Genomic DNA, 21,643 nt, shown 5'->3' on the forward strand with positions numbered 1-21,643 from the left:
CACCCTTGAAAGCTGGCTCTGCCTCTCAGTGTGAATCCTTTTGTAAGTGCACGCTGACACCCTTATTTGTGTGTGCTGAGGCCAGTACATCCTCACTCCATGGCTGATCTGGAAAAAGAGCGTCACTGTCTGAACAGCAGGACTGGTTCAGTGCCCAGTTATTTTATGCGAAGGTGCTCTTGAACGCTTTCTTGGGAAGCCAGGGTAGGTGTGGGAGGACTTCTCTGCTCTGTGGAGCTCTGGGAAAGACACCAGAGGTCTGTCAGCTGTTGAAGGGCTTGGTGTGAATTCTCACTTGAGACCAGGCGAGCTCCCTGTTGAACGTCTGCCAGTTGGACTTTGACTCATTTTGAGCCTGGTTCAGGTGGTTTTTCTGTGTGGCTTGTAATAGGATTTGGACTAGACTCTTGGAGTGAGTTCAGTCTATAGTGAAGATGTGTTTCTGGAGCATATTTTTGACATCTGCTGCTCCCAGTAGTTTTCTTTCTTAGGAAATCCATTCTAAAAAACAACTCTCTGGGTTAGACCTCTTAAGTGATGGTTTGTATTGCCAGTATTTCAAGCCCTCACATTTGGTCTGTAGTGAGGGGTACTTGCTGGTGCTTCCATGGAAGTAAGAACATGATAAACTTTGAAGACTTGTGGGAAGTTTCAACACCGGAACTGGTTGTTTGAAAATAATTCAAAAGGTATTCAGACAATTTTTAGAAATACTATGAATGTAGAAGAGTGGGTTTTGCACAGTTTTATTACAAATAGAAGTGTTTTCAAAGGTAGGAGAGACTTGAGATCTGTAGCTGCTACTCAGCTTGACACTAAGAGTTGTACTGTATAAATGATACACATTGGTATGTTTATCATGACCACTGGCATGTTTCTGTGAGCACTGTGGATTATTTAATTTTGATAGAAAGGCAAAGCCCTGAAAAGTCTCAGCAAAAACACCAGCCTTTCCTTTTATTTGGGGTACAAATTGCCAAACCATACAGAAAACAAAGGAATTTGGTTTTACCCTCAAGTCCAGAGCAGGGCCATAAAGATGAGGGCTATGAAGGCTGGAGCACTTCTGCTATGGAGACAGGCTGAAAGAGCTGGGCTTGTTCAGCCTGGAGAAAAGAAGGCTCAGGGGAGACCTTAAAGAAGCTTCCAATACCTAAACAGAGCCTGCAAGAAATCGGGAGAAGGACTTTTTACAGGGGCCTGTAGTGACAGGACAGGGGGAAATGGCTTTAAACTGACAGAGGGGAGATTTAGATTAGATGTCAGAAAGAAGTTATTTACTGTGAGGGTGGTGAGATACTGAAACTCCTCAGAGTAGCTGTGGCTGCCCTATCCCTGCCAATGTTCAAGACCAGGTTGGATGGGACTTGTAGCAACCCAGTCTAGTGGAAGGTGTCCTTGCCCATAGCAGGGGGTTGGAATTAGATGAGCTTTAAAGTTCCTTCCAATCCAAACCATTCTGTGTTTCTGTGTAGATCACAAGTTCTCTTACGTGAAACTGACTCACCAGAAGACAGCCCAGATGAATCACAAAGCTTTGCTCCACCTAGGAGCTCCTGACAAAGTAAATGCTTCCAACTGCTGCTGATACCAACTGTTTAGGGAGGAAAAGCGGAGTACTGTGTTGTCAGTAATGAGGAGGGGAACAGTAGTAACTGCCTGATGTCAACTCATTGTAATGCTTCGTGTTAAGAAAGTGTTAAAAAAGAGACTGGGAAAGAGAAGCAGTAGGCTAAGGCAGTGGAATGATTGCATTATTACAACGTACATTAATGTGGTCCTGGAAATTTCAAAGACACTTAAGCAAGGATCTTGTATATCTAAAAAATGTAGCTGAAAGGTGGTTTTGGATTTCCTCACCTTTGCATCCTTACTCACTGTTAATAGAAATTTTATTTAAGTTTGAATCCTTCCGGTTTTAAATACTAAGGTTTAAAACATGTTTAGCACCTTTTGTCTGATGGCAGAACAAACAAGATATAAGTATTTTAGTCTGGATTGATATTTGATTGATTTATCTAGTACTTGTAGGCTTTCACCTTATTTTTCCTCTATGGGCATTAAAATACAATTTTCTAAATAGTATGGATTTATTTATTTATTTATTTATTTAGGTAGAACAAATAAATGTTCCTTATTTTGAGCAGCTTGTGGATAAACCTACATTTGGTGTTGCTGTAGTACCCAGTCTGGAAGTGACCTATCACAGTTGCTTTGTGTGGGCATTCTAACTTAGTATAACCCTTGTGAAAGATTTCTATATATATCTCGCTTCTTTTGAGCATTTCCTTTTAATTTGTAGGGGTTTGGCACAGTGTGCAAATCAACTCTTTTGATGTTTCTGCTGGCATCTGAAGCTGCAAGTGCCCCTTCGTAAAGCTCTTTCTAACAAAAAAGCAGTGATTGTGTTCCCCCTAGTGGCAAACGGTGGAATCATTGTATGTCACTTCATAGGTCGTATGTTAGAGAGCAAAAGCTCGATGTAAAGACATTATTTATGTGCAGTGCGAACTCTCCATTTAGACATGGCTGGAAGAAAAAGCAAATAATTCTGTATCTGTCAAATATGAGACAGTTAATGCCTGTTCCTACGACTGGTTGTCCTGGACATGTCTTCCAGAAGCAATAGAAGAAGAATGTCCCTTTTCCCTCTTTTTTCCTCTGTTTTTGATTCACAGTATAAGATTCTGTGTTTTGGTGTGATCCATGTCATGCCAGGTTTGGAAGAATGTTTGCGCATCTTACCAAATGCTTACAAACACCCAAGGGATGTTGACTAATCAACATCAAATAAGTGGAGCCCCTATAGTGCTGAACTGTTGGTCTGGCTGCCCTTAGGAATCCTTGCTTACCCCCTTAGTGTCTGATGAAAAGCATCTCCAACATGCTTCCAAAGGGCCATGAAAGGTGAGATAAGAAACTAGGGAGCAAGCATGAGAATGCTGCTCCACTCCCTGCCCACAGGAGACTCCCTGGTTTTCCTTTTGCCTGCAGAAAATAGCCAATGGAAGAAGAGGATCGAGGCTGAAACATTCACAGCCTGCATGTGCTGCTGCTGAGGTAGCTCCTAACTTGTAAATTAATGTGAAATAATGCTGTGCAATAATTTAGAATGGTCTTTCTTCTAGTTGTAAATCTCCCTTCTTGGGAAGGAGATGCAAGATGTTTTGCTTTTTACTTGCTGGATTCTTTCCATGTTTAGGTGTCTTGAATAAAGGAGACAATTGTTGCTGCAAATGCACAACTCTTCTAGTCTCCTTCTACCATAATTTCGATCTGTGCCAGTAGCAACTCTGTATAAATCCTGTAATACTTATGCGTAGAGAGAACTCAAATGGTCCTAGGAAGCATCTCTAGGATAAAGAATAGGAAAAGCTTCAGGCAAACATGGGGGGGGTTGTTGTTTATTTTTTCCTTTATTTGTTTATTTCATGAAACTAGATGAGCCTTGGGACTTCCTCACTGTCAGTTCTGCTACAATGAGACTCTTTTTTTCCTTTGAAAGGAATTGTGCTGCTGAGTTAACCAGTCCAGATGAACGCAGCAGAATGTGTAACACCAGTGTCACTGGAGAGGAGTCATTACATCGTAGGCTTTTTAAATACGGTTTGCAAGTACAGATTCAGTTCTGCAGTTTTTAAACTGCTTCAAATAGAAAAAATGGAAGCACAGATTAAAGCTCACACCTGCTTTCATACCTGCTGACTTGTACCAGTGACAGAAGACAAGATATGTCACATCTACTAGGCAACAAAGCCTTTATTGGTTTTTAAATGACTAAATAGTCTGATACTTCTGAAGTTCTCAGCACCATGGAGAAATTATGGTGCTTACTTAAGGGTTGGAATGTGCAATTAAGCACCTAATTTTAAACCTGCACACTCAATATTATTGGACTTTGCTACAAAGTTATTTCCTTTTTATGGTATCTGCCAACTGCTGAAGTATGCATTAGTACATTTCACACATTAATGCATTCTAGTAGTGGAGGTACCTGATGAAGCAGGAGCTGCCAGATGATCACAAAATAGATGTCCGAGTTGAAATCAGAGACTGCAGTAAACAAGGGAGAACTGCTGGCCTTTACTATGTACTGAGTGAAATCCCTGGCTCCCATCTCACTTGAAAAACTGGACCCAGTTGCTGGAACCCTTACAGTCCCAGGACCCAGCGTCCCCTCTCATCAACTACCACATGTATTATTTTCTTCGGTCTTTTTGACTCCTTTTCCTCCCTTACTCAGACTCATTTTGACAGCATCGTAGTATGATCCTGTGATTCTAAATAAGCCCAGTATTCTGACATGCTCATAAATTACATACTTAGCTATTACTAATGCACTGTAGCATACCTGGTTATAAAGAGATACAGGCCTTTCCCACTTACTGTGTGGGGCTTTCTCCCTTGTCTTTCAGCTGATCTGAAGCAGTGAAGGTAGCTGTGTATACGCTGTGCACGCTGAATCACTGTGGGCACTCCCCAGGTACTGCAGTTGCTGATCTTTGCTTTACAGTTTCATATACCTGTCACGCAGTTGCCAGACTGTGTACACTAGATGCTCATGGAAATAGTATTTAAATATAGTCCAGTTATTCCCAGTGGGGAGGTTTGTTATCAAATCAGCAGGAAAAGCAGCATTCTTGGCTCCAGCAGATGCACAAGTGTCATCCAGTTTGTTGAACAGCAAATGTGTAAGGGACAGTGAGAATATTATGAGACAGGCTTTTAACACTGCAGAAGCTATCTCAGTATTTAATATGCTAAGACTACAAGCTTATCACGAGAGACTTGCCTAGGTGTCTGTATTCCTTTGGCTCCTTAGGTATTTTGTAGATGCATGAGCTTTAAATCAATTTATTGTATATGTTTATATATGTAATAAAATGATTTGCCATATCATTTAACTACACACAGTGAATTGTTGACCATGAGCTGATCTGACCTTTTCAGGTCTAATCAAGAAATCTGAAATATTATTTCAGCCTGTCAGCTCCAGTAATATGCAGTAAGAGTATCTGGATGTAACTGAAAATGTCAGATGCACTCTAATATGCAAGCTATCAAAGTTATGATGCATATGAACCCAGGAGCTGGTTAGGAATATAAATCTGTAACATCCGTGGTGCATCACAATTGCTTAGATAAGTTGTTCTGCCATTGATACAGGCTAGCTAAAAACATGCAAAAACAATTCTTTGGAATAAGTGTGAGGTGTACAGCCACTTCAATATTAAAATGATCTTGAAAGTGATAACACCAGTTTAGCATATAACTGGAAAAAAAAACAGTGACCAGTGAGGGTACCAGTCATCTAGTTACTGTCTTGCTAGCTTCACTGGGTGGTAATATAAGATTAGTGGTTTCATGTAACCTCAGATTTTCCCTTTTTAAGATTTAATAATTTGCTGCTTGGGAAGTTTTTACTCTTTCCAGAAATAATCCATTATATAATCTCTGAGGTGTTCTTATCAATCTTATTGGTGTTGAATTTAGTATTGAGCATTTTTCGTAGTCTTGTGCTTTTTTTATGAGAAAGTCTACTTCTATTTTCAAAAGCTTTCTAAAATCCAGCCCTGTTGTCGGTAGGTTATGGTGCTTAATGGTGGTTAATTTCTTTGTTTCCTTTGTGTCATCTTCAAAGTTTCTGTTCATGGTATTTTACTCTGCATTCAGATCTAGGATAAATCTGTCTTTAATTACTACTTATCAAGTGTGAGACAATTATTCATTGGTATAATTTCTGGATGATGAATTTAAACTTGGATTAAAGTGGATGGGCACAACGGAAAGCGACTTTGTATCCTAAGAAAACGGTATTTTGTTAGCTGATTTTATTAGTCTACCAAGGTTGTTTCATCCTCAGTTGTTAGACTAAAATTGAATTGGGTTTTAATCTAATCTTGGGGAGTTCATGCAATTTGGGGCATTATTAACTGAATTGCTGCTATTAGTAAATGTTGTTGGAACCAGAATTAACTATAGGAAGCATTGCTGAACTGATAACTTTGCATTAAATAGTACATACAATTTAACATTTTCAAACATTCTTTAGTGCTAACCGTGTAGTCCAAGGCATAGGAATCCAGCACATTTTACAACATCCAGTGAAAAATGAATTGGATATAGCCCCTACCATGGAAGAGACTCTTAAGGCGATACAGCATGTGAAAACTGGCAAGGCAGCTGGGGTGGATGGAATCCCACCCGAAATCTGAAAGCCTGGAGGTCAAGCACTTCATGCTAAATTACACGTGCTAGTTGTGCACTGTTGGGAACAAGGTAAACTACCATCAGATTTTCATGACACAGTCGTCATCACTCTGTAAAAGAAAAAAAGGTGTAAAGTCAGACTGCTCAAGCTACCGAGGTATAACTCTGCTCTCCATTGCTGGAAAAATCCTTGCAAGAATACTATTGAACAGACTAGTACACGCTATCACAGAAGAACTGACTGAAAGTCAGTGTGGTTTCAGAGCTAATAGAAGTACCACAGACATGGTATTTGTTCTTAGACAACTGCAAGAGAAGTGTAGAGAACAGGATAAAGGGCTCTATGTAACTTTCATTGACCTCACCAAAGCTTTTGACACTGTGAGCAGAAAAGGCCTGTGGCTGATCTTGGAAGGATTAGGTTGTCCCCCAAAGTTCCTCAAAATGATTTTTCTGTTACATGAGGATCAGTACAGCCAAGTCAGATATGGTGATGCACTCTCTGAGCCCTTCCCTGTAACCAATGGTGTGAAACAAAGTTGCGTTCTCGCACCAACTTTATTCACAGTCTTCTTCAGCATGATGCTCCAAAGGGCTACGATAGACCTCAACGAACAAAGCGGCATTTATATTTGATATCCTACCAGTGGGAGCCTATTCAATCTAAGGCGACTGAAGGCCCACACTAAGACCCTAAATCAACTTGTGCATGGACTGCTTTTTGCTGACGATGCCAGCCTTGTTGCCTACACAGAAGCAGCTCTGAAGCACTTAACATCTTGCTTTGCAGAGGCAGCTGAGCTTTTTGGGCTGGAAGTCAGCTTGAAGAAGACAGTAGTTCTCTACCAACCTGCACCACAAGAAGATTACCATCATCTCCACATTACCATTGGTGAGTCAGAGCTTAAGTCAGTTTAGCAGTTCAGCTATTTGGGAAGCATTATTTCCTCGGATGCCACGATCAACAAAGGGATAGATAATAGCAAAGGCATACTTCGAAAAACTCCATAAAAGAGTCTGGTGCAATAAACACCTGAAGAAAAGTACAAAGATTAGCATCTATAGAGCCATTGTACTGTCTACTCTTTTATATGGGTCTGAATCATGGGTTATCTACCACCATCACCTGCGATTCCTCGAACGCTTTCATCAGAGCTGCCTCCATACAATTCTGAACATCCATTGGACTATGTGTCAAATGTTACTGTCCTTGAACAGGCAGGGATCACCAGGATCGAGGCCATATTGCTGAAATCGCAGCTGCGCTGGGCAGGGCACATCTCCAGGACGGAGGATCACTGCCTCCCTAAGATTGTGTTTTATAGTGAACTTGCCACTGGTTGCCACAAAGAAGTGCCACAAAGAGGAGGTATAAGGACTCCCTGAAACAATACCTCAGCCTTGGCCATGTTGACTGCCATCAGTGGTCCACCTTGGCCTCCAGTCGAGAGACTTGGAGACACACCATACATAACGCTGTTGTCTCCTTTGAGAACACATGCAGAATTAGTCTGGAGGAGAAAAGACAGCATAGAAAGAATGGCTCCCCGCCCATACCACCCAAGGAGACTTTTCGCTGTGCTTTTTGCAGCTGGGTTTGCCTGTCCTGCATTGGCCTTTTTAGTCATCAGCGTGCTTGTAGTAACCATGGGTAAAGCCCTTCCCAAATCTTCGTTCGCGAACTCAAGCCGTGATGATGATGAAATAGTGGTGTGTATTTGAAACTACCCAATTCTGTGATTCTGTAACCCTGAAATGTTCTTGTGAGGCAATGCTGCCCTCCGCTGGTATGCTGCGGAACGTAGGATTTTATCCCAGTCAGAACAATTTCTAGGGCTTCCGTTATAAAGAAATTGCTGAATTGGTGAAAATGATGGAAAAGAATGCTCTTAAAAAGACCATTATGTGCCTTCTCTATTACAAGACCAAAGAAAGAGTGGAACAGACAATTGTGCGGTGCTTTTGTGTATGCATAGTGCGGATGTGAATGAATGTATAAATAATGTACAGGAGTATACTGTGAACACAAGACAACAGATTGAGGGCTGAATTAAGTTTGGATGGAAATCTGAAGGATGAACTGTTATTGGTTTTAAGTTATAAAAATATCCCTTTCTTTGTATAATTATGTTTTTTCTAACTGCTGGACAACTTGCAAAATGCAGAGCTTTTCTTCCTGTGGTATGACCTCTGTTTTATTTGCTCCTCATCCCTCTTAATACATTGAAGATCACCTAACACTAGAAAAAAACAGGAGAGGTTATGTTTAAATACCTACTTCATGTGTTTCTTTGCCTCAGATGTGAACAGTTTGCCAGATTCAGGATCAGAAAGGCACTTTTTTTCCCCAGAGCGCTTTGCTTAGCTCAAGTGTGAATTCTTGTCTACTACTTAGGATCAGTTCACTTGGGAGGTGTTTTAAGAACTGTGAAATATAATGACATTTCCAACCCGACCTGCTGTGGTCCAGCAGCATGTTACAGTAGTGGTAGCTGTTGATATTTTGTTGATACTAGGTCCTAGTATAATATTTGCTGCTATAATAGTAGTAACTAGTTCTAGTCTCCTAGGACTATAGTAGGTCCTAGGAGTTGTTTTGTGTCTGTGGTCCCTGTCAGACCACAGAGCAGGCATGAACCATTTTGAATGAGACCCCAGCTACTCCAGTTACCTGTGACTGTGGCAGATGGGACCTGAAGATCCCAGTAGTCCTTCATAGGCTTCTATTTCTAAAGTGACTTCACTGACTGCAAAATAGCAGTATTTACCTTTATGCACATAAGCTAGTAGTAGGCTATAATAAGCAATCTAAGAACTAGCTGTAAAACCATTGGAAGTATGGCTCCATTGCAGTTAAAGGTGAGCTAAATCAACACTGGGATGCCTCCTTCTGCCTTTCACTTTGTGACACCCTGCCACAGCAAATTCAGTTTTATATGGTTTTCTTTTTTGTTAGATTAGTATTCTCCCAGTGTAGCACCCCAGCTCAGGTCATCAAATAGTTATGTGAATGTTGTGTAGTAGTGTTGTTCCTTGACCTACAACAAATGTACAAGGTCCAAGACTGTAACAGTTTCCTTTCTTCTCCATAACTTTTGCAGGTACTGGGGCTTCTAGTGTGGACCTTGATAGCTGGAACAGAATACTTTCTATATCCAGCCTTCGGCTGGGTGATGTTTGTAGCTGTGTTTTACTGGGTTCTCACAGTCTTCTTTCTGATCATCTATATGACAATGACCTACACCAGGATCCCCCAGGTGCCATGGACCATGGTGGTAAATACACCCCTTCTTTGTTGTTTCAGGTTTGCTTCATTATGAAGAGACTAAAATATTAATGCATTCTATGGGTGTAGTTAACCAACTGTACTTGTGCTTTTTACAGAATTTTCCCTAATTACTGTGTGGCTGCATACTTGCAGTGTGTAACCTTTATACTACCCAGACACTTTTAGAACACTTTTCCTATGATGTTTCACTGTTTTTCAGTGGCTGGTGCAGTTACTTGATTTTTAATGATGTCTGTGTGACTGTTGCACAGTGGCCTTTTTTTTATCCCTGTAGTGATTACGTCCCATGAAGAACAAGTCTGTTCCTGCCTCTGAGCTAACAGACCTGGCCATATGTTTTAAACAGCAGAAATCCCTATTTGAAACAACGCCATGAATTGGCAGTGGGACCCTGGTTTTAAAACAGCAAAAACAAAGGTGGTTCAGAGGTGGCAACAGTCTGAGAATCCATATATGGTCTACTGTGAAAATGGTGCTGAAAATTAGTGTTAGATACATAAATGTTAAATATGTGTTACATAATTCTTTGCTTTGAGCTCAAGACTTAATGCAAGTCAGATAAACAGCTAATGTAATTACAGAAAAATTTCCCATGCATTTAAAATTCAGATCCAGATTTTATATATGGATCAAATCTGGCTATCTGCACCACTCAATGGTATATTTTACATGATTTTCGTAACAGGCTGGTGTTCAGGGTAATAGATCCTAAAAGTCATTGTCATCTCAGCCAACTGGCTGTTTGGGACTCATCCAAAAATTACTATAAATTTTAGCTGTGCATTTGCCTGATACAGTGAGATGCTGTTATCTGCTTTCTTTGCCTTTTTTTTTTCTTTTTTCCTACTAGCTAAAGATTATTGACTAGAATTCTGTTATTTTTGGTGATATTTGATTGTTGTATTGCAAACAGCTTGTTATCGACTGTATTTTGTACATGGCCCAAATGGAATACTCTTTTCTTTTAGTCTTCCTGTTTGCTGCTGTAATAAATAGCCAGCTATAGCAATTACTAATAAGAACAGCCAAGCTATGTTAAGATAGCTTCTCTGTTTTCAAGTTTCATGACCAGCAATTGCCATTAAGGCTATAACACTGCTATAGAAATGTTGGATTATTTCGATTACAGCAGTTATGTGTTTGGGTACATTTGAAGATGTGGGTTGGTTGTTTTTTCCCCATTGCATTAAATGTAAGTAAAGTACATTCAAAAGGAAAGCATCTTTGTATCCACTTGGATACAGTTTTAGTCATTGCCCCTGTTTCATTAGTTTAACACTAACTGTTTCAGACAGCAGCTGCACATCAGTAAGTTGCCCCTGATTTGTGTAGTAGAGAAGCTGGAGTATTTGATTTGTTTCTACCTCATATTGAGCGTATTTCTTGCTCTGAGTTCCAGACATACTGTAGATAAGCTTACATAAGTGTAGGTCCAAAAGGTAATCTCCTTTTATAGAAAAAGGTAATATGAAAATAAATGCAAAATAAATAAAAGATGCTTGCATTCCAGCTTGTTTTCCCCTAAGGTAAAATTTAAAGGCTGTTGGGAACAGCCTTCGAATTTGACCTCTGCCACTCCTGGCTGGCCAAGAGAAAGGCTGTGTCTCTTCAGAGAGATGTTGTTAATGTCTTCAGTCAAGACAGCATGATATACACGTATCTGAACGACTGAGCTTATGTCCATCTTATCTCATTCTCTGAAGTATCCTGAATTTCAGTCTCTGCTACTTATTGCTCTGCCTCCTTAGGCGACAGTTAGTTCAAATGATGCCTATTGTATGTAGTATCCGAAATTACATCTGGACTTCTCTGTCATAAATTCACTTTTTGCAGCTTAAGCACATTACCAGATTGCTTAAGATGCAGTTACTTTTACTGCAAATTAGCCCAAAGGATGTGCTTAAAAACTGATTCTCCTTAATAGTGCGTGTTCTTCGCTAAAACAATCAATGCAACCTTTTAAAATCTGGTAAACTTGAACTTAAGAAACAGATGGTAATTTAGCATGAACCATTTGGTTTGAGTAATATATTGGCAGTAAAGGCCCAATCAGCATGCACTGCATTCCATCTTCCCCAAAAGTGTTATTTCGCAGAGCAGCACTTCTCAAAAATTATGTGCTTTTTTTCTCTTCTATATTACAAGATATTGCAGGAATTTACAGAGGCAGAGCGGTTGATGTCATCTGCCTGGACTTGTCAAAAACGTTCGAAACTGTCCCACATGACATCGCTGTCTCCACATTGGAGAGACATCAATTTGATAGATGGACCACTTGATGGATAAAGAGCTGGCTGGATGGCCGCACACAAAGAGTTGTGGCCAACGGCTCAGTGTCCAGTTGGAAACCTGTAACGAGTGGTGTCCTCAGGGATCAATGATGGGACCGGTCTTGTTCAACATCTTTGTCGCTGACATGGACAGCGGGATTGAGAACGCCCTCAGCAAGTTTGCCAATGACACCAAGCTGTGTGGTTTGGTTGATATGCTGGAGGGAAGGAATGCCATCCAGAGGGACCTTGACACGCTTGTGAGGTGGGCTGATGCCAACCTCATGAACTTTAACCTTGTGAAGTGCAAGGGCCTACACCTGGGTCAGAGCAATCCCAGGCACAGCTACAGTTTGGGCAGAGAAGAGATTCAGAGCGGCCCTGCGGAGAAGGACTTGGAGGTGTTGGTTGATGAGAAAATGAACATGAGCTGGCAGTGTGTGCTTGCAGCCTAGAAACATATCCTGGGCTGCATCAAAGGGAGTGTGACCAGCAGGTCGAAGGAGGTGATCCTGCCCCTCTACTCTGCTCTCGTGAGACCTCACTTGGAGTATTGTGTGCAGTTCTGGTGTCCTCAAGATAAAAAGGACATGGAACTGCTGGAACAAGTCCAGAGGAGGCCACGAGGATGATCAGGGGACTGGAGCACCTCCCATATGAATACAGGCTGAGAAAGTTGGGGCTGTTCAGCCTGGAGAAGAGAAGGCTGCGTGGAGACCTCATAGCAGCCTTCCAGTATCTGAAGAGGGCCTATAGGGATGCTGGGGAGGGACTCTTCGTTAGGAACTGCAGCGACAGGACAAGGGGTAATGGGTTAAAACTTAAACAGGGGAAGTTTAGATTGGACATAAAGAGGAAATTCTTTACTGTAAGGGTGGTGAGGCGCTGGAATGGGTTGCCCAGGGAAGTTGTGAATGCTCAATCCCTCACGGTGTTCAGGGCCAGGTTGGACAGAGTCTTGGATGACATGGTTTAGTGTGAGGTGTCCCTGCCTATGGCAGGGGGGTTGGAACTTGATGATCTTAAGGTCCTTTCCAGCCCTAACTATTCTATAATTCTATGAATTTGTAGCTTTCCAGGGTATTTGAGTCTTTTTGGAAAGGGAAAAAGGGAAATCTAAAAAGCCACAACAATAAATAGGCAACCAAATTCGGAGTTTGAAAATCAGTGCTTTACAGAAATTCACCTGAACCTGCCAATTGCTGGTATCTTATCCTAAAATTGACTGGTTTATTACTGCAGTGCCCAGATAACACGAGAGGCCAGATCTGTGGATAGAGATAGTACTTTTTATTAGATCAACTGATACAGGTGAGATAAACGCCCTCATTTATAAATGTGTGAATCAAATCTCAAGTGCCAAGCCTTGGACTTCATCTGAGCGCTTCTCTGCGGAAGGGTGGAAAAGTGGCTCTTTTCCAAATGCCCTGAAGTTGCGAGGACTTAGCTACAGGGTGACAGGCATGGCCTTCAGCCTGCTCTGAAAACTGTAAGAAGGCTTTTTGGATAGGAAATCTCACATAGCCGGTGGTGACCTGAAGACTGATGTGTGGAAAGATGACAGCACAGCATGCTGCTCCCTGGAGGGGCCTGCAGTTGAGGAAGCATACTTGGGGAATAGCTTCCCTTCAGAAAGGTTTGAACCCTGTGTGTCAGAGGAGCATGCAGCAGTGAGCCACACTCCACCACGTCTGAAGTAAGCTCTGCCAGAACCAAATGTCCTGGATATGGATGTGAGGTGCTTCCATACCAAACACTTCAAGCTGTTGATCAGTACTTTGGGGCACTGTAGGAACTGCCACCTTCTGAACTTCTTGGGCTTTTTTTAAGATGCTACAAGAATTGGTAAACTTGGCTACTGGTAAACCCAGGACACTAGTAAAGTCAGTAGTGAATAATTGGCATATATTCCTAGCACCCACTGCGTCACACCATGGAAGTTAATAAGTGGAGCTGAATTAGTATGGTAACATTAGAGACAGCCAAGGAAACAGTTAGGGGTTATGATATGTGTGACATACATGCATATGAGTGCATACATGGGGCCAAAAAGGGAGCAGATCACGTACATCATTAGGAGCTGGTATAATTGAGTTACCAATTCCTGCAGTTGTAACTAGGTGCAGAGTATGTCACAAGTATTCCATTTAAACATGGTTCCAGTGAGCTAAAAGTATATTTTATGGCCAAATTCATATGTATTAGACAAGCAGCAGGGTGGAGTTCTAGGGGATTTCTTTTTTTTTTTTTTTGTAAGAATGAACTTCCTTTAGCCATGTCCAAGTAGTGAGTAAAAGACAAAGTATTAAAATAACATACTTTAAAAAAACCCTGTTACCTTCTTATCTGTCTTTGATCTTCTTAGAATTCAATTCTTCCTTCCTTTCCTGTTCTCTCTGACATGCAAAACCAGAACAAACTGGTTTTGTTTGTTGTCTGTACTGTTATCTGAGATCAACATTATCAGCTTTGCTTCTTTCTTAGTAATCAACATAGGTACCCTACAACATTAACTGCTCCTTGGAAGAGAAGATGCATCATCTGCCATGACTGGGTTTTGTTGACCAATGTAGTCCATTCAGACTGTTCTCCTTGGATTTACTTGTTTCTTTCTCCCCTCTAAATCAGGCAGAAGGGAAAGGTACTGAAATGTGGGAGAATATGACTGGAAAAAAATTACACCCTCTTTATCTCCTTCAGAGTGGAAAAAAGAAAGATTTGGAAGCTTTATAAATATTCTTCACATGCCACAAGTTACTGATTCCTACAGTGTATCTTTGTGTAGATTAGAAATGTAAACTAATTGCACTTTCATTTCTCATGTCAGGTCATATTCTTACTGCCCAACATTTAGTTTGTGATAACCAAACTGTGTCCTTATTTTCACTTTTGGAAAATCAAAACACACCAGCTTTAAAACTTTTCTGGATTTAATGTGATGGAGAGAACTGTTTGTCTGAAAGGTGTGTCAATGTTTATGGATCCTCAAGATAAGCAGTTAATTTTTAATCTTACAGATAGGAACTTGGAGGAAGGTAAAAATAGTTAAGAACCACATTTCTTGTGTATACTACATGTGTGCATTATATTTTAGGGGAGAATTTTATAATGTTGGAATTGGAAATGGTATCAAATGCGTGTGCCTATTAATTATGTCATTTGGTTTTCCAACAGGGTCTGTGTTTTAATGGAAGTGCTTTCGTTTTGTATCTCATTGCTGCCATTGTAGATGCATCTTCAGTTACCAAAGAACTGGACAGTCACAATTACAACAGCTGGGCAGCTTCTTCAGTGAGTTCATTTTTTGTTGAAATCAATTTTTTATCCAGTAAAGTTGTATCAAAAGATGCTCACCGGAAGTGTGGGTTGAAATGTGTATGTCCTGGATTTGGAAAATCTGCAGACTGATACAGAAGCTCACACACAAAACCTATAGGTAGCTGTAATTTAGTTCATTTTTTTTGGCTGTGACTAGAAATTCAACCAGGACATGACAGATCAGAAAAGGCTGTAATGTTTTCATGATCCTACTGCTTTTCCCCCCCCTTGCCCCCTTTTGTTATTAGCTCTCTGACAGGTTACAGCCTGCATATCAGAGTAGATGAGACAGACTGTATAAGCACCAAGTCACTTAAGTGCACTTGGACAACTTCAGAAGCAGTTTAAACTGACTCAGCTAACTCTGCATGCATGTGGGTAAGATGCATTCAGCTTTTGTGGGCTAAGACATACATACAGTGCCCTTGGGAAGGTCTCAAAGTGGTATTGCTGTTTCTACAGTGATCTTCCTGTTACGGCCTCATCCTTCGATAGTCTTTCTTCTGAGTTGGGTGAGCAATGCCTGAAAAATCATGTAACTTCCCAGTGTGGATGTAAATCATTAATTGGTCTTACTACTTAGATTTGGAAATCCAAAGCAGTCAGTCAAAGGGAGTGAAAATAAAAAGCACTCCTGTCACTTGCTGAGTAGGGAAACACATCCTCTAGCCAAGTTAAGGGAGTTGTAAAAGAATGTTTTTGCATGTTGTGGCAACAGCAGTCGAATTGTAAACAGTAGTTCAATTGTAAACAGTAATTCTGAATTACAGCTACTTTACTGACTGTCCATGCTTCTACAGTTGTCCTCTCTGGACTATTCACAAATCCTGTCTTCTCTCTGAAGCTTATTTTATGTGGCCATGAACACAGAGGCTTGAAGAACACCTGCTATGTTGTTTTCTTGGGAATTGGATAACTACATCCCTGTCATCTCAGAGGTGTTAAGGGTCTTCTGCCTTTGACAGTCCGTAACTATTGGTCTGTTACTCAGCTGCTGCTGTTGACAGGAACTTGTTTGCTGCTAGATAAGCTTCCATGCTGATTTAGGTTTTATGCAAAATGCATGGATGCTCAGTGTCTCATGGGATGCTTGGAATCTCTTCTAATACCTCCTAATAATGCTTATCTGATGCTCTGTCTAAATAAGCTATTAAATGCAGATTCCTGCTTTCTGAACCCGTTAAGAGTTTCATGGTTAGACGTGTGAAAATTTAGCAAATCCTCTATCCCCAAGTCATTCTGTTAAAGATTTTAGATGGAGCTTCTATTTCATAAAAAATAAAATTATTGGAGAAGGTGACTGCTACAAATTTCTATTGTAATAAGATTTCACATCATCATCTACAGGTTTTGGTGCCACAGATTAAATTTACATTAGACAAGACTCACCAAGAGCCTGCTGTTTGAGGGCTTAGATTTGCTGCCTGTATGCATGCTTAGTGGTGCCCTGCTCTCAGAGCTGAAGTGCCCACCCAAGCCAATGCTGGTGTATTAGCAAGAAACACTGGTAGAATCATAAAGTATTTTTAGGCTGGAAGAAAGCTCTGGAAGTTGTCTGGTCCAACTTTCCCTCCTTTAAAGCAGGGTTAACTCATATCAGGCTGTCGCAGCCTTGTCCACTTGAGTTTTGATTATTTCCAAGGACGGCTCTTTCACAGTGCCTCTGAGCCTCTGTTGCCATGTTTGATTACTGCCACTGTGATTTCCTCTGTGCCCAATACCTTCTTTGAAATGTCCCTTCTTGCAACTTATGCTTTTCTCTCTTGTCCTCTTATTTCTCACCTCTAAGAACAGTAGCATTAATTCTGTTTGCAGTGTCAGCTTTATTTGGTTCAGTTACCAGCACAAAATACTCTGGGCTTGTCGTAAGACCATTTTGAACATGGTCTATTTTGAACAACATGTAGTGATTAACAGGAACTTAACCACTGGCACTGAACTGGGCTTTATCAGTACCACTGAAATAGTTCACAGCTGTTCTTTGGTGACTTTGCACATATGCTGCCACCGATACTGTGTGGTTTTAATCTTTAAACATAAAATAAATCTAGCCTGCTACAGAAGGCTTATTCTGTAACCAATTCTGACAAAGTAATAATAAGGCGATTGCTGTCACTGGTGCTTGCACTGAGGAATACTTTAGTCACCAGTAGAGGACCTCTGGAATTGGAAACCTAATTGGTACTGCTGTTTGAGGACATGTCTGGGCCTGCATTTGAATCCAAGTTTTCCTTGGGAAACCAACCTATTTTGACTCAGTGTGACATACTGAGATACAGGTGAGCTGTAGGCAATTCCTGGAGCATAGCAGCAGTGCAGGAGTATTAGCTTGAGCTGATACTGTCCCATGGACAAGCCATCAGTCTTTACCGGCAAGTGATGTTAAAAGCAGCAAGTTTAGGATTGGTGGAAGTCCGATCTATAAGATCCATACTGAGGCAGTATAATGTGGAGATATGAGTTGAAATATGCCATGTTCTGACTGCTTCTAGGCCCATATTTCTGTGCATAATATAATCTTGATTACATAGTGTGACTGTGATGGCCACACAAGTACAAGAAGGTGGAAAAGTGCCATTTTACTGAGCCTGTTGTTCTCCTTTTTCCAAATCATATCTCTATTTTTTTCTTTTTTTTTTTTTTTTAATAGAAATGACAGTGTTCTCAAATATATATTTTTTCCTAATACGTATTTTTTTCCCTTCTCTCTACAGTTCTTTGCCTTTGTGGTTACCTCCTGCTATGCTGGAAATACGTATTTTAGCTTTATATCTTGGCAATCACGAACTTTGCAGTAACTATTTTGTTACAATAAATTCTGTAGTATAAAATATCCTGAGGATTATACTCTTGACAAAAGCTTGGTAGAGGGATGAGGTCTTTTTGAACATTTCTGTTAGAATTTACACTATATTCTTTGAGATTAAATGATTATTTATAGTACAATACCATCTCTACAGACATCTAACACTGTACTGCATAGTAAAATTTCTTACTGCTTCTTCTAAAATTAACACTATATTTTTCTAGACATTGTATAGATGTTGTTACTAAACCTTTAATAAATCTTGCTGGAAGAATGTGCCAATTTTGTAAATGTAACTTTTTAAATGTTACAGATATACTTTTGATATGGAATGCTACAGATTGAAACTAAGATGGATACTGTCTTGTTATTATGTATAAAAAGTGACACTGTGCAGAAAAAAAACCATGTAAAGCTTTTAAAATAAATAAATACATGACCCAACTGTGCATGTTTTGTAACCTGGGAGTAGAAGGCTTTTTGAAGTTCTTTTTCGTAGTGGAATATATGCTACTGAGAATTCTTATGAACCCCTCAGTTTGCAAATTCTAACAGCTTCTCACAGTAATGAGATTGCTTTTGGAACCTGTTATTGTAGGCCTGAAGTTTGCTGAAGGAATACTGTGCCTGAAACACATTATCTTAACAAGTCTCTCAAATCCAGCAGGCTCCAAGGCTTAAGTCTAGACAACAGCCCCTTGGTGCTCATTGTTTAACCTACTGAGAATATGACAAAACACCTACAAAAGGTAACACATTTTGTTTCTCAGGGGACTGTGTTTCTTTTCTTTTCTTCTCAGATTAGGCTATTAATCTGTCCTAATTAAAATCTGAGCTTTTAAATCCTATAGTATGTAATCCTCATGTAAAACTATTGGTGAATCTTTTATTCCTGGATTAAGAAGATTTGGACTCTTTCCAGTCTTCCAAAATTTAGTTGGACAGTTATATATGGTAACAGAGAAATCTTACTGCTTAAAAGAACTTCTTTATTCCTCCCTGTAACTAAATGGTGTGCACTTAGTTATGTGTGTGCCCTGTAGCAAAGAAGACTTATCAACAGCCAGCTAATTCTGTACTCGATCACATTGGTTTGTTCCTGATTACCTGTCAGAGTCACAGGATTTCAGTGTAAGGGAAGCCAAGATATTATTAAAAAACCTATATTTGTCTGCACATTGCATCTGGCCTACACAACAAAGGTCAGGCTGTCTGCTGCTGCTAAAATTATCCAGCTGTGAGAAAGAAGAAGAGCTACCAACTATGCATATTATCTACACAGATAAAACGTGTCATTAAAATCCCATATGCTCTTTTCCATTGCTGGAAAAAAATCAAAGGCATCAAAATGATCCAAATGTCAACTGATAAAATGTGACCAGAAATATAGCTGGAATTAAAATCTCATCAAGAATAATGCTTTAGTAGTAATAAAAATTTTTCTTAAATGATGTTTGATGTACCTTTTTTAAATCCAAAGAATGTGACTATGTTTGCACAAATGTTTCATGATTTGTGGTAACTGTGATGGTCTGGTCTAAAGTCACAACCCAGATGACATTTGTGGATAAGGTAGTAAAAGGGAGTAGAGCTTTTTAAAAGGGAGTAATATGTTTCATCCAGTTTACCAAGAACTGCCATAGAAACTGTGTGTTACATGTCAGAATAAACCCATTAATGAAGGACAAACCCACATTATTACCAGATAAGGGATTATTCTCACAAAATATCTACCTCCTCTCTGAGTCTTCAGTGCTCATCCTCAGGGGAAGATGTGCTGGTTTTGTTTTTGCAAATCATAACTTACTTACTTACCTGCCTTGCTCTTTGCTTTTAGAAAGATAATTATCTTACTTCCTGTGTTCTTTCCAATCTCTCTTACTTTTCTTCTGTTGCCCAGATACCAGCTGGCTGTTTTTCAACTGTGCAATATCTAGTTAAAATCGGAGGAATCTGTACAAGCTGAAAATTACTTCTGAAGTTTGCTCTTCTTATTTCAGGCCTGAAGAAACGCATAAGCACCAAAAAGGTTATCTGTTTCTTCAGTGCATTGGTCTTAAATACTGACTTGCAAGCTATGACTTATGCATTTGTATATTCTAATATTGATAAAGAAGATAAGCTAGCTGTAGTTTATCTTGTAACAAAACAAGATTTGTTCCTGAAGGCATTGCTTAGTGTTCATAAGATTGAAAGAAACCTTATTAAAAAGAGTAACTAGTAAGTGATGAAATCATTAGTGAAATGCTTAATACAGATATTTATAAGAATAAACAAAATGCTAATAAATTTGTAAAGTGATGGGATTTGACATTATAAATAACTTGTTTCAGACAAATGGTCTCTGAAAAACTGAAGTCAGATACTTGATGTCAATTTATGGCCATCACATTTCATTTAGTAAGGAGTTGTCAGTACCTTTTATCATCATATGTGATGCACTAAGCATGAAGTAAATAGCAGGAGAACTGTAATGAAACTTCAACTTCAGCCATGGTTTAGACTGGCTTTGTGCCAGTAGTTTACAGAAGAAGACTTCTGGGTAGCAAATGACTGCTGCTGTACTTGTATTACTTTTAAGGTATTTTTGTTTCACTGCACAGAACTGAGCTTAGCAGGGCTCCAGTCATACGCGTACTTTCAAAAGAAGTTAAGAACTAGAGAAGCTGAATCAGTGTGTAAGAAAAATGTATTTCTTAACAGGAAGTACAGAAGTTACTAGAATCTTCCTCTACAGGGCTTGCAAAAAAATCCTGTAAGTGTGCATGCTTCTGAATTTGAACTGTAAGAAGAACAAACCAAACCCCTTTTTCAGCAGCTAGCATTTTAGTGTTGTGGAGATTGCAAGTGTTGTAGCTTTGATTATCTAATGACATGACCTAAAATTTGGTGGGATGTGTAATATCTTTTATTGCAACGACTAACAGGGTTCATAGAAGCCCAAAACTATGTTCTGCTTAGTTGATTACATACCATTACCCACACTGGCAAACCCTGGCTTGCTCATGTAAATTACTTACGCGAGTCCCTTATTTGTGTTGGAGATCACCTGAAATTATCCGTCTTCCCTCATAAGCCAATGTAATTTGCTGAAGGGGCTTTTAAATACTAAATACGAACAGAATGTGCATCCTAACTGCAGACCAGAGCAGCAGAAGCTGGGTTACTACTCTGTTAAGTATAACAGCAGCACATGCCCAGTTCAGAGGCCCACTATTACCTCACTTGCGAAAAAGCAAACCAAATTATTTTTAAACTTGAGGAAATGTATAGCTTCCTTCCTGAGTTTTGTTAGTATCTCTGCATGATTTAATTCAAGAGCTGGGGCTGAGCCCTTGAGACAATCGTTACAGTTTGCCTGTTGCTGCCCATTTAATGCGAATGTTTGGGGTTTTTTTACGAGATCATGAACCAGACGGTTTGAGACTTCTTTTGTTGATGAGAATAAACGCAGTGTGGGCAGAGGCCGTCTGCAGCTGTACCTCCACAGTGAAGCACTGGAGCTACTCCTCTCCGACACCATCGCCGACAAACTTTGACACGCCGACGGGGTCTTCCGCCGCTCGAGTGAAGCTCCTGCGGTGGCTGGTTCGCCGCGGAGCTCCCCTCCCTCACCCACACGATGTACATAGAGCCCTTCTTCTCCCTCCTTGCAAACGTTCCCTCCGGCCTCTGTTTTCTTTTCACCCAGCTGCAAACGGGGACGACCCGGAAAGGGGCAGGGTGGGGAGTGCCGGGGCCGCCCGTCGC

General features: G+C 40.3%; 1 protein-coding gene across 3 annotated transcripts in view; it reads left to right on the plus strand.

Annotated features, from left to right (window-relative positions):
* CMTM8 (CKLF like MARVEL transmembrane domain containing 8) overlaps positions 1-18,340 on the plus strand; it is a 39,889-nt gene extending 21,549 nt beyond the window's left edge. For 2 of the 3 annotated variants that reach the window (XM_065666164.1, XM_065666163.1), the window contains exons 2-4: positions 9,312-9,485; positions 14,944-15,060; positions 17,802-18,340. In XM_065666164.1, the coding sequence (XP_065522236.1) occupies positions 9,312-9,485; positions 14,944-15,060; positions 17,802-17,885 (375 nt within the window). In that variant the 3' untranslated portion in view covers positions 17,886-18,340. The remainder of the gene's footprint in view (positions 1-9,311; positions 9,486-14,943; positions 15,061-17,801) is intronic. The other variant, XM_065666165.1, reaches the window with a different exon arrangement.
* The last annotated feature ends 3,303 nt before the right edge of the window (positions 18,341-21,643 follow it).

The sequence above is a fragment of the Lathamus discolor genome, chromosome 2, assembly GCF_037157495.1.
Source record: "Lathamus discolor isolate bLatDis1 chromosome 2, bLatDis1.hap1, whole genome shotgun sequence".
Classification (NCBI taxonomy): domain Eukaryota; kingdom Metazoa; phylum Chordata; class Aves; order Psittaciformes; family Psittacidae; genus Lathamus; species Lathamus discolor.